The following is a 12,536-nucleotide window of genomic DNA, read 5'->3' as shown; positions in this document are numbered from 1 at the left end:
TAATAAATTGGATTGCATTAGTTGATTCATTCACATTTAAAATAAGTTTCAACAACATACCCATACCATTTACGCACAAACGAATAAACATACGGTAAAAATTTTGATTTTAAGCATGTGTAAAGATAGGAAAGCTGTCTAAAACTAAATTTATGAGTGACATTTTATGAGGCATTCGCAGTAACGTTAAAGGCAGAAAGCGTAACGTCACACTACTCTGTACTCTCTTTGTTCAAATAAAATTACTACGTTATAATTTCGATAAAACGTACAAATTAACTCACCTGTTTTGGCATTAAATGAGCGGAAAACTTGCTGCTACCATTACCGCTCCGCTCCGCTCCGTGTTGATGACTCACGAGGGGTCCTGTATGTAAAATATACACTGAAGTGGTGTAGAATCCCGCGCCAAAAATCATTTAAAATGATTCGTGACATTAAGGTTTTACAAAAGTATTTAGGACAATTTGTGTAATTAACAAGTAGCCCAGGCGTATATATAACATTACAAATAAAAAAACTGCAGTTTGTGCTAATAAATGAGGAAAATGACGTACCTCAACACCTGATGGCTTTGTGTGGCTAATGCTGTAATGGTTCACGGGTATAGTCCCACAATCCCGGATTTTAAAGTTGCTAAACCGGCTTCTTAATTCTAAAATGTAAAAATTCCGACTCGCGTGTCTTTCGTTTGCTTTTATGTCAAGTTTCCAGCAGGAAACTGTCCAGCAGGAGCAGCCATTAATGAAAAGTTTATCGTCAAATGCGGACCGTATTGACTCAGTCACCTCAAGTTCCCGTATGTGCAATTAACACCGATGAGGAGTATGGAAAGGCAACACCAATAATGCACACTGTTAAAGTCACAATTTAACCCACATCAGCGTTAAAAACAGTATATGTACACTTAGATTTTAACACTAAAACACTACATGAGCTTACACCAGAAATTCAACACCTCACAATTTGCTGTGTAATAACAGCACAGGAGAAAATTAATACCACCCATTTTCCTGAAAACTGCATTAGGAATGGTGTACCAAAATGCATTATTCTGACTAAGAAAGGAATTTAACCATTTTAACTTAAGAACCCCATTCATCACAGAGAAATCTATAGCATTCAGACCACCCTCCTCAATATCCTTTGTTTGTTAAGGTGATGATAAGATCACGTGAATTATGGTTCGTCGTTTAATCGGCGTCCAATCCCGGCTAAGTTCCGGAAAGGTAGAGTAGCCAATAGCGCTAGAGATAACAAGTGAACCAAGTCCCGCCCCAGGACTGACAAAATTGCAAAATGTTTCGCGCGAGCAGAGAGAAGAACCAGCGAGCGAGCGGAGAGAACTGATCGCGCCCGCGCTGTAGGCATGACCTCGCTCGCGAGAGCGTACATCGTGCGCACAGATGATGAGGTGCGCGCGCGGGACTTGTTTTCTTCGCGCTGGATCAGTTGAGCGCGCGCGTGAAGATCCCCTGTGCGCTCGTGAGCTGTAGTTTTCTCGCGTGTAGATCTGTAATCTGCTCACGGTTCACTTCTCCTCGCGCGCAAACATCACCGCTGCGCTCGATTAATTTTGGCATTGATTTGCCGCCATAGTTTTTCTGTTGTTTTCCTAATTGGAAAGTTTTATTTTTCATTATTGTGTGTATTGTGTACTTTTGCATCAAAAGAAGCTCTTCAGTTCTGTAGCTGCTATAACAATCCAGTTAAAAATGACATTATAATTCCTGGTTGTAAAGCAAAAATATCCCTGTATGCTAATTTTTAAAAATAATTTTTGTAAGATATGATCATGGTTAAGAAGTAACAGAATGATACACTATGCTATAAAAGTATGTAGGTTATTGTAGAGAAAAAAAATCATTTTGAGTGTGTAACGAGTAGGCAAGCTCTCAGTTGCCCTGTCAATTATCTTGTCACATGCTGGTCAACTACAAAGAATGCAAGTTTGGGTATTTGGACAGGTCCAGTCACTTGCTTTCTTTCTAAAGGATTCACTCACCTTGAACAAATATTTTAAATGAATCATTCAATAAATCACTCATTAACAAAGAGTTGCTGACGCCTACTGGCATTTTAGTGTCATTTATTTATTCCAGATGGGAATTTTTTTTTAAAACATTGCACACTTCTCATGAAAATCTCTACATCACCATATTAACCTTTTAATTGTTGTCTTAAAACAACTTGTATAGATATACTGCTAAAAATCTTGACCAGTGCTAAAATCTTGAAGCTGCTAATGTTGTGAAATCTATATCAAGCATCACACTGAAGCCTCCATTTTAACCTGTCTTCCTCTCAACAGGCTATGAATCAGCAATCATTTCCTTCACACTATGTGTCACAATCAATTTCACTGCTCTGCGTAACAGAATGGTTTCGTGTGACATCTCCAATCAGTAGGTAGGGAGCACATCCTTTCAATGGAAATAGGGTGCTGCACAGGGTCATAACTTCTGACAAAATGCAAATTACATTTGTAACATAAACTGAAATGTCAATTGAGCTTGGCTAGGGCTACTGCTGAGATTTTTAAACTTGGAAATTTACTATGCATGCTGTGCACTTGATAAGTGGAGAATTGTATAGTGTTATGGAAATGGTGGATTTAAAGCTGTTTGGGGCATGCCATGATCACGAATTGTGCAGATAATTAATTACAAATAAAACAAATAACTGTGATATTTAATTATATTTTAATTATTATATTATTTTAATTATTTAACTTAAATGATGAGCCTATTTATATTAGTGGTTTACTGTACCAGAAAACTTGCAAAATTACATAATGATAAGATCATAGTCTTCTGATTAATTTTCTTCTTTTGATTAGCTTCCTCTGTAAAGCTATAGCAATGCACGACGAAGCATTAAAGAAAACTGCTGACGAGTTGAAATTATGTCAGCTTGCATATCTAAACTGAACTGACCAGAGGGCCAATGGGAATCCCAGCCCCCACAAATGCCACCCCTTCTTGAACTAAAAAAAAGAAAAGAAAAAATAGCCTCAGCCCCTTTTGTGTCTCTCCTCGTAGCACAATGCAGCTCAGAGGCACAAACGCAGGCTTACACTCTGAACAGAGAGACTGTAAAGCTCACAGCAGACACCATCTGTACCACAGGTGTGTGTTTATGTTTACAGTACAGACTAACAGCCTCTTGCCATTAAATGGAGAGGTAGGTCAAAGGTGACAGACGGATGTAATTAACTGCAATTGATGATATCAGCATATATTTAGCAAACGGAATGGTTAGGCAAGCAGAAGACAAGTTGGATCCTGTTAGCATATTCATGTAAAGGTTCATTAATAAATGTTAGTCTGTTAAAACAATGGACTTTGACCTTATGGCACATTATACATATAAAATACAATTTTGGGGTGTTTGGTTTAAAATAAAAAACACAAAAAAACAATATTGTGAACATTAATTAATAATAATAACAAATAATTTATGACTATAATGAGTTTTTAATTAAAATTCAAACACTGTATTTTGCATTTCCCCAATTCTTTTAATTACTCCATGAACTGGCTGTGTTCATGTTAGAATGTATGTCCATGTGCTAAAACATGGCTCCTGCGAGTAAACGTCCCATCAGTGAGGAGTACTGAAGTAGAAGACACTTTTACATAAAAATGAAAGTGATGAGAGCATGCATGTGCATGGGACTCAAGCGGGAGATCTGAGAAGGGCCTCATTAGAACAGCTCAATGAAAGTTCACAAATTAAGCCTTGCTGTTTAAGTGTAAGAATCAGTTATGACCAATAATTATGTCCACCTGCCCGACTTGACAAGCATCCAATTGGTTATTCCTTGGAATGCAAACATTCGGAAAACTGTGCCATCTTAAAGTAAAAACATCATATTCCTGCTGTTTGTTTTTTTAATATTCATCAACTTACAAAATGTAAAGACATCACTCTGTTTTTGACTGAATAACTGTATAGCTCAGTAATGATTAACTTCAATTTAACTTTGAGAAGATTACATACCATATATAGTGTTATTTGATTATATTTTTCAGTTTATGTAACTGAAAACTTCTGTTAGGTACATGAAAAACCTGAAAAGCACTCTTTATTTTAGTATTATCTTTGCTATATTTTATTCCTTTTGTATTGTATTTTGCTTGTTGTATTTTTTTTCTTATTAACATATCACACACCTAAATGGCGACCTGAAACTAAAAACCAAGCCGAACCATGAGAAGTCTGTACTGTTGCACCGTAATCGTTACAATGAATTTACTAAATTGTTAATGTATCCTTGCTTAAAAATATTTTTTCAGCAGAAACTCTCAAAAATCTTTCAACTTCTAACTTTTTAAAAGTAGTATATACGTACATATCTATTTTTTTTGTGCTTTCTTTCAGCTAAAATTCACTGTAGAAAATAGGCCCAGAGCCTAAGCTTAGACTGCTGGTGTTCTGTTGATTTGTCAGATTGTCCTACCTCCCATTCAAAAAGTAGGTAGCACATTTTGATGACGCAATATGCTACCCATCAGACTTTGCTACCAGTGTAAATTTTAATGTGGAGTAGTGTGATATGAAGCTGTAATATCGCCCTAACCTACCTAATCCCTAACCCCAACCTCAGAACCATTGAAATGCAGTGTTGGTAGCATAATCTGTAGGGTGGGATAAAATATCAGGACACTGGTTACTGGGAAAAACATTAACAAATTAAAAATTTTTTAAGAAAATTTTTAAACATTAAACGTTATTTTATTAAACAGGCAATAAAATTTGGGAAGTCTTGCAATTTAACACATGCATGTACAGTATGTATTCATGTATGTATTAAAATTATGCCAAAAATATTTTACATTTTTAAATATTTCAATTCTGATGAAATTCAAACATCAGATTACATATTTACACAATTACTTAACCAAACCAAAACTGTTGACAAGTCACAAGTCCCCAAGTAGACTTACACACTACAAATGACTCTCCACATATAAAACAAAATTCAACACACTACCTTTTTTGACTCCTCGTGTAACCTGGACACCAACTTAACATCATCCTTAACATCCACCTTTACACTAGCCTGCTGATGGACACCACAGTCGCCAGCCTCCTGTTAAACACACATCACAGGCTTTATGCTTTATTGATCAATCATCAGAACATCTAATCAGCTGACATGTGGATAGAGCTGTCCTTATATCTGATTAACATATTCAATAGCATTAGTATTGAATTATTCAGTCTGGGTTGATCCAGTGACAGCTTATTTGACCCCGTTTTGTACTGCTCTCAATCACTTATGAAAAGATTGCTTCTCTATCCAACAACGAAACACAAGTCTTTATTCATCGATGTCTTAGATGCCCTTGAAATAATGATACATTGACTTCACGACACATATTGCACCATTATTAGAGATAATCTCTTTGACGGACGAGAAAACAAGAAGAGCATCGGTTACGTCCTCCATATTTAAGTCGAGCAGATATCTTTTAGAGGGTCAATAATCTTTTCACCTACACAGAGCGTTATCAGATTTGGTTTACGGCTTGATAGAAGCCTATGCATTATCTGAGGCTGATAATTGGCGGGGAGTCTCTCCTACAACACAAAGACTTCTTTTCCGTTGGGATGCAGGCCTCAAGGTCAGAGCTCAATTCTGCCATGAAGACAACAGGGGGGCATTACCTTCCACCAAACAAGCTGTCAGCACTAACTTTGTCAGGGCACAGACAAATAAACTGCTAGAGAGTGATAATAGATCTAATTTCACCTCCCCGTCACTCCCTCCCTCAAGGGAGGCGATTCCAAAGCATCGCAAGAGCTTAAGGAGCAGCGGGAAAAAAAAAGTCAAATGACAAATCCAATGCTATCTGAAGAGATAAAAGGGTAACTCACTTGAAATTCATCTCCAGAAGGCGCATTGATTTCGATGTCTAAAACTTCACCATGGTCCACCTCTGTGTGTTCTTCTTTAGGACATCTGGCTTGGTCTTCAGCACGGTGTGATGTTTCGCACACAACATATGGCAATTCAATTGCTTCATGTTTTGGTTTAGAAGAGCTTTCATAGTCAGATCTGAAAAAAAAAAAAAAAAAAAAATCCAGTCAACCACACTACAAAATCTTCTTCAAAAAGTGTTTTTTTTTTTTTTTTTGAACATGTATGTTAGACATGAAACATACAGTACGGTGAGTTTCTTTTTGTTTTTTTTACTAACCTACCCACAAAATCCCATCAGACTCATTTAAGCTAATGATAATAAGTAAAATAGACATCTATTTATTAAAAGAGCATATTCTTCTAAAATAACTGAAGGGTCCATCTTCTTTATCTGATCTAAAACTAGTTGCCAAGTAATCTGTAATCAAAGTAGTAATAAAAAAACATACCGATACAGTCTTTTATAGTATAGAATTCATTCATTCATTTTCCTTCAGCTTAGTTGCTGATTTATCAAAGGGTCGTCACAGCGGACTGAACCGCCAACTCTTTCAGCATATATTTTACGCAGCAGATGCCCTTCCAGCCACAACCCAGTACTGGGAAACACTCATACACTCTTACATTCACAGACCATGGCTGATTTAGTTTTTTCAATCCACCTATAACGCATGTTTTTGAATTGTGGGGTACCTGGAGGAAACCAACGCGAACTAGGGGAGAACATGCAAACTCCACACAGAAACACCAACTGGCCCAGCCGGGGCTCGACCTAGCAACCTTCTTGCTGTGACGTGACAGTGCTAACTACTGCGCAGGTCATGTGGTGTAAATAAGTCATTACTTAAAAGTTTAGAGAGGATCTTTCTTGCCATTTGAGCAATATTAACTTTCCAGCTAGAATCATACCAAATGCAATCACATTTTTTTTACTGTCTAAAACATATGGACTGTGGTGTAATACCAAATATTGCAATTATGGCATCAGGTTCTATGTATGTATTTAATATGCCAGAAGTATTTTAATTTTGAACAAAACCAAAACATTTGAAATAGTGCAGCTGGCTCAACATTACACCTATCACAGCCAGGGTCTAAGTTTGGATTAAATGAAGGTGATCTGAAACAAACGGCCACATGTCTTTTAATATTTCCATCTCCAGTTCCACCACCTATTTTCTTTGCACTAGGGGTTCCAGATAATAGAGATTATAAGAAAATCTTAACCCTTACCTTAATTAACCCTTATTATAGTACATTAGACTTGAATGCATCATCAGGAGCTTTGTGTATTTTTTGTTTTGCTTTATTTATTTGTTTAATTATTTAATAGTTTGTTTTTATATGCTTTCTTAAGTGCTAGAGCAATTAAAGTTATGTCTAAGCCAAAAATAAACATTCTGTCATCATTATTTACCCTTAGAAATTGTCCCAAACCTATTTGAGTTCCATCTGCTGATCATAAAAAAGATATTCTGAAGAATGTTTGAAACTGATACTAAATGACTTCTATAGTAATTTTCCTATTTCAACGTCTACCAGTTTCCAACATTTAAAATACTTTCTCTTGTGTTTAAAGGATAAAACCACTCGAGGGTGGGTAAACTTTATTTTAGGATAACCATATCTTTAACATAAATTTTAGTAATGACCATGGATTTAGCAAACAAAAAGGAATATGTCACTTGCAACGTAACCTTGGATGGCCCGAGGGTGTGTAAATGAACAGTAAATTTAGGTTTTGGGGTGAAATATCCCTATAGATAAAGATTTTGATCTCTTATTATCTTCATTCATTAATTCATTTTCTTTTGGCGTAGTCCCTTTATTAATCTGGGGTCGCCACAGCGGAATGAACCACCAACTTATACAGCATATGTTTTACACAGCGAATGCCCTTCCAGCTGCAACCCATCACTGGAAAACATCCACACACACCCATTCACACACATAAATTATGGACAATTTAGCCTACCCAGCTCACCTATACCACATGTCTTTGGACTGTGGGGGAAACCCACGTGAACAAGGGAAGAACATGCAAACTCCACACAGAAACAGCAACTGACCCAGCCAATGCTCGAACCAGTGACCTTATTGCTGTGAGGCGATCGTGCTACCCACTGCGCAACTGTCTCTCATTATCTTTCGTAATCTTATTTTATTTCAGAGCAAAATATTTATAAACTGTAATTTTGCCTGATATGTTGCCACTTCTGTTTTCCGCTTCATTTCAGATTAATTGAACTCGAATCTGTAGTTGGATTCCTTTATTATGATCTTGTCACTGCCTGAACTGCAATGTAATTATGGCTCAGTGGTTAGCACTTTCATCTCACAGTAAGAAGGTCGCTGGTTCGAGTCCCGGCTGGACCAGTTGGCATTTCTGTGTGGAGTTTGCATCTTCTCCCCATGTTGGCGTGGGTTTCGTCTGGGTGTTCTGGTTTCCCCCACAGTCCTACGACATGCAGTATGGGTGAATTGAATAAACTAAATTGGCTGCAGAGTATGTGTGTGAATAAGTGTTTCCTAGTACTGGGTTGCAGCTGGAAGGCTATCCGCTGTGTAAAACATATGCTGGATAAGTTGGTGGTTCATTCCACTGTGGCGACCCTTGATGAATAAAAAGGACTAAGCTGAAGGAAAACTAATAAATGAATAAATACAATAATACTACAGTATACACTTGCCTAAAGAAAATAATTAAAATATATTTCTTAAACACCACTTTAAATCCTGTTCTCAAGTTTGTTGTTGTACCACAACTTTATATGCGAGATAGTTGACATTAATACATCTTGCACGTTGCACTGTTTACTTTATTTTTACCCACCATAATTTAGATTTTAGTGAATTGTACTGAATTTAATTAAGGTCAATATGCAACATTAAAAAAAACCGAACAATCTGTGTTAAAGTAGTATTCTACGGAAATCAGTATTCTCCAAGCAGAGCTGCGGAATTCTTGTTTGGAAATTTGCCAGACAGGAAAAGGAGCAAGATAAGGGCATTTTGAAACAACATTCCCATTATGTGCGATATGCTTCAGTGGTGTTTGCCCTGATCAGGGCTCACTTCAAGCAAAGGCTCTGGGGGCTATCAAAAATCAACCTTTATCTAACGGTTCACCTATAGACCAGGATGCAACAGAAAGAGGAAAAGTTCACCTTACCTCATAGTTTCATTCTCATCATCGCTACGCAAAAGGTCATCGTTCAGCTCTTCATCTGATGTGTCCAAGAAATCCTGTGAAATATACCTTCAGTTTAAGCCCATCACAACCAACACTTTAATGAGTAATTCACTTGGGAATTAAAGCAGTTTCAAAACAGATTCACATGAACAAGACCGTATCCACCTAACATACTAATGTATATTTTATTTCACTGGTTTACCAATCAATAATATTGCATCTATAAATTAAATATAGTCATCAGACTGTGGTTGTTTGATTCAAATAATCCAAAATGAATATCTATTGGCATTTTTAAATAAATCATACAACTGCTGAATGCATCATGATTAGGACTTTAATAATCTAAAGCCTATTTGTAAAGTCTAACACGGAAGATGAATGCCAAAGAACAGATCCAGCTCTCAAAATAGACAAAAACCTGAAAAACCTTTTTGTTTCTTTCAATGAGATTCAGTATAGCTAGTCTTCTCGGTTATTAAAGCCAAGTCTTTATAGTTTCCTCTCACTTAAAATCTGGGCAATCCTCAAGAGACCTCAAACTTGCCATAGTTAAGGCTATTTCTAGTGCTAATGTTCCTTTATCTGCCGAACACCTTGTATTTGTGCCGTAGGACACATTTAGCAGATAATATACCATTAGCTGGGAAAAAAATAGGACAGCTGGCCCTGTGAAGAAACCACCTGTCACAATCCTGAGGCAGAATGTGACACCATCACCTGAAACCTGGCATCTTAACAGACATTTACTGCTGTTTATCAGCATATCATACTGTGCACTGAGAATGCAATCACTTCACATGATATTTAAGACATGTTTCTAGGTGTAAGAGAGTAGACTAAAATATATTCACCTACACTATGTTCTGGATGTAGTGAAATTGCTTACTTGTTTGGATGTCAGCCAGTCATCCACCAGAATGTCTTCCTCTGAATCACTTCATAAGGTGTAAAAAAGATGAAGAATTACATATCCATGACCACAAATGTATTTAATATCAGTCGTATTAACAGAATAGCTTAGCAAATGCACCATTAAAACACTTGTGTCAAATCAACAAAATTTCACCAATTTCATTCACTCAAATTTTAGATTTTGCTTGATTTTATTTTATTCTTTACCAGACAAAAGAACATAAATGCAAGGCAATGTGTTGTATGACATAGATATAAAGTAACTAAATAATCCAATTTTTAGTGAGGGGTCAGGGTGTCAAAATTACCATTTTACTGGACATTTGCAGCAAAGTTATATAGAGGTAAAAACGATCTTAAACAATGACACAACAATTTTATTTATATTATATTTAGAGAGAGATAGGTCTGCTGACTTTAACAAATTTTGTTTTACATGTCAATGGAGTCATTTTAAAGATGGTAAATCTGAAGAAAAATTTATGTTAAAAATGTATTGTGCTAAGTGCATTATGATTTATAAAGTACTTTTTGTGTAGCAGCCACTAAGAAAAGTACGTTCTGTGCAAATGAAGGAAATATAAGAAAACTAGATACATTTCAAGTTTCTGTACAATTTGTTCTTCAGATATTCCTCTTTAAAAGAAAAATGATGGTCTTTGCAAAATGACCCATATAATGCCTTAAATTTTAAATACCACAAGAATCGTTTGTTAGGAATCAAATTTTAAAAGGAAAGTCCATTAGCTTTCACGTTTCTTCCCTTTTCATATCATATATTCCCTAGTATATCAGGCAACAAATTTAGGTAAAGTTGGTATTATATTTGGACCTTCAATAAGTGACAACATGTGACATGCTCTCTATATTGTTTACCATGGTACTTTGAATATTTGGTCTGAAATCACATGCAAGTATGACTTGAAAACAACATTAGCACTAATTTTTGACTGTGAACTGTGTTGTACTTTAATAGTCATTGGCTGCTAATTTGATTTCACCATTTAGAATTTGCAAGAATGTTTTTGTGAAATTATATTAAGGAGAAAGTCTGAATGTGTAAATATAAAACCAACTTTACCTGAACAGGCAACAATCATGTATGCTAAAGTAGATTTTACGAATACATCTGACCTACTGGCAGTGGTGTAAAGTAACCAATTAAAAATACTCAAATTACTGTAATTGAGTAGTTTTTCTCAGGAATTGTACTTTACCAAGTAGTTTTAAAATGTGTACTTTTACTTTACCTTGAGTACATTTTTAGTGCTGTATCCGTACTTTTACTCCACTATTCCCTCAACCTGCAGTCACTACCTTATTTGTTCTTGTCTGTGCGGATTGCCTTAGAAGAAAAATCAGTCTTGTGATTCCCATCCAATCAAATCGCACATAGAAAGTAAATTTCATCATACTGATCTACCTCAAGACACAGGCACTTTATAAATGCAGCAAACCAATTTAAAGTATTAGAAGTGTCCTAGAAGATATCCAAAATCTTTACATGCAATGACAGAGGGATGGTGACGGATGTTTACTGTATGATGACTGAAATCACCAAATAGTCTTAAACAGTATTAAATGCACTACAGAATGTTACATTTACACACGCACATATTGCATGTAAACACATCAGCTTTTTACAGCACAATACTCAGTACTCACTACTCTTGAATACTTTTACAAGGGCTACTTTTTGCGCATAATTTGAGGTAATATTTACAACAGATACTTTTACTCTACTTACACTACATTTTTTGAGCAAATAATGGTGCTTTTACTTGAGTATAATTTTACAGTACTCTTTCCACCACTGCCTGACATCTTTTACAACCCTTTAATTTGGCCATAAAATGGATTATGCCATGAATAAACATTCATGACATTAAATGTTTTGGCTTTCATCCCTATTTCTGTTTCTATTTATTCAGAAAAAAAAATTTTATTACCAAAATCTAAAATTATAGCCGGTGAGTGGGACCTCGAGAATTGATAAAGAACAGCCATCTTGAAAGTTAAACATGGATAATATGTTTGTAAATAATCTCTTGCGTATCTCATACTGTGCGTCTACATTTTAACAAAAATAAGTTGATAATGAAACGACATATTTTTCTATCCGTCCAGTCAATCTTTTATTCATGAGCTTAGATAAGACACAGTTACAGAAGGCCTATTTAACACAAAATAAGTTCACAGCAGCATTACCTGTTCATATCTTGAACATTTTCCCTTCCCCGGAAGAACTTCTCTCTGCCAGGCTTGTCAAAAACCCCATTATTGTTCTCTGTGAAGATAAGAAACCATAGTAATTTGTGTTTTACGGGCTTGCAGCATACAACGGTAAGTATTAAATATAAACTTGTAACGTTACTGTAGCATTTTTTACATCAAAACTTTCCGCGCAGCGCAAGTGATTTTCCTAGCGTTGCGGCGCATGCGCAATACCGTAGTAAAGCGGTAAGTGAAAATTGATACCAGCTTTTTCGCCGTTCGTTT

General features: G+C 36.0%; 1 protein-coding gene across 1 annotated transcript in view; it reads right to left on the bottom strand.

Annotated features, from left to right (window-relative positions):
* Positions 1–12,536, bottom strand: part of LOC130234882 (uncharacterized) — a 41,774-nt gene that overhangs the window by 28,003 nt on the left and 1,235 nt on the right. Inside the window, exons 2-6 of the mRNA XM_056465209.1 lie at positions 12,246–12,324; positions 10,012–10,060; positions 9,102–9,175; positions 5,884–6,064; positions 4,997–5,095 (exon numbers count right to left, since the gene is read on the bottom strand). Coding sequence (XP_056321184.1) covers positions 4,997–5,095; positions 5,884–6,064; positions 9,102–9,175; positions 10,012–10,060; positions 12,246–12,324 — 482 coding nt within the window. The remainder of the gene's footprint in view (positions 1–4,996; positions 5,096–5,883; positions 6,065–9,101; positions 9,176–10,011; positions 10,061–12,245; positions 12,325–12,536) is intronic.

Source organism: Danio aesculapii, chromosome 2 (assembly GCF_903798145.1).
Source record: "Danio aesculapii chromosome 2, fDanAes4.1, whole genome shotgun sequence".
In the NCBI taxonomy this organism is placed as follows: Eukaryota; Metazoa; Chordata; class Actinopteri; order Cypriniformes; family Danionidae; genus Danio; species Danio aesculapii.
This window is presented reverse-complemented; position numbering and strand designations above follow the sequence as displayed.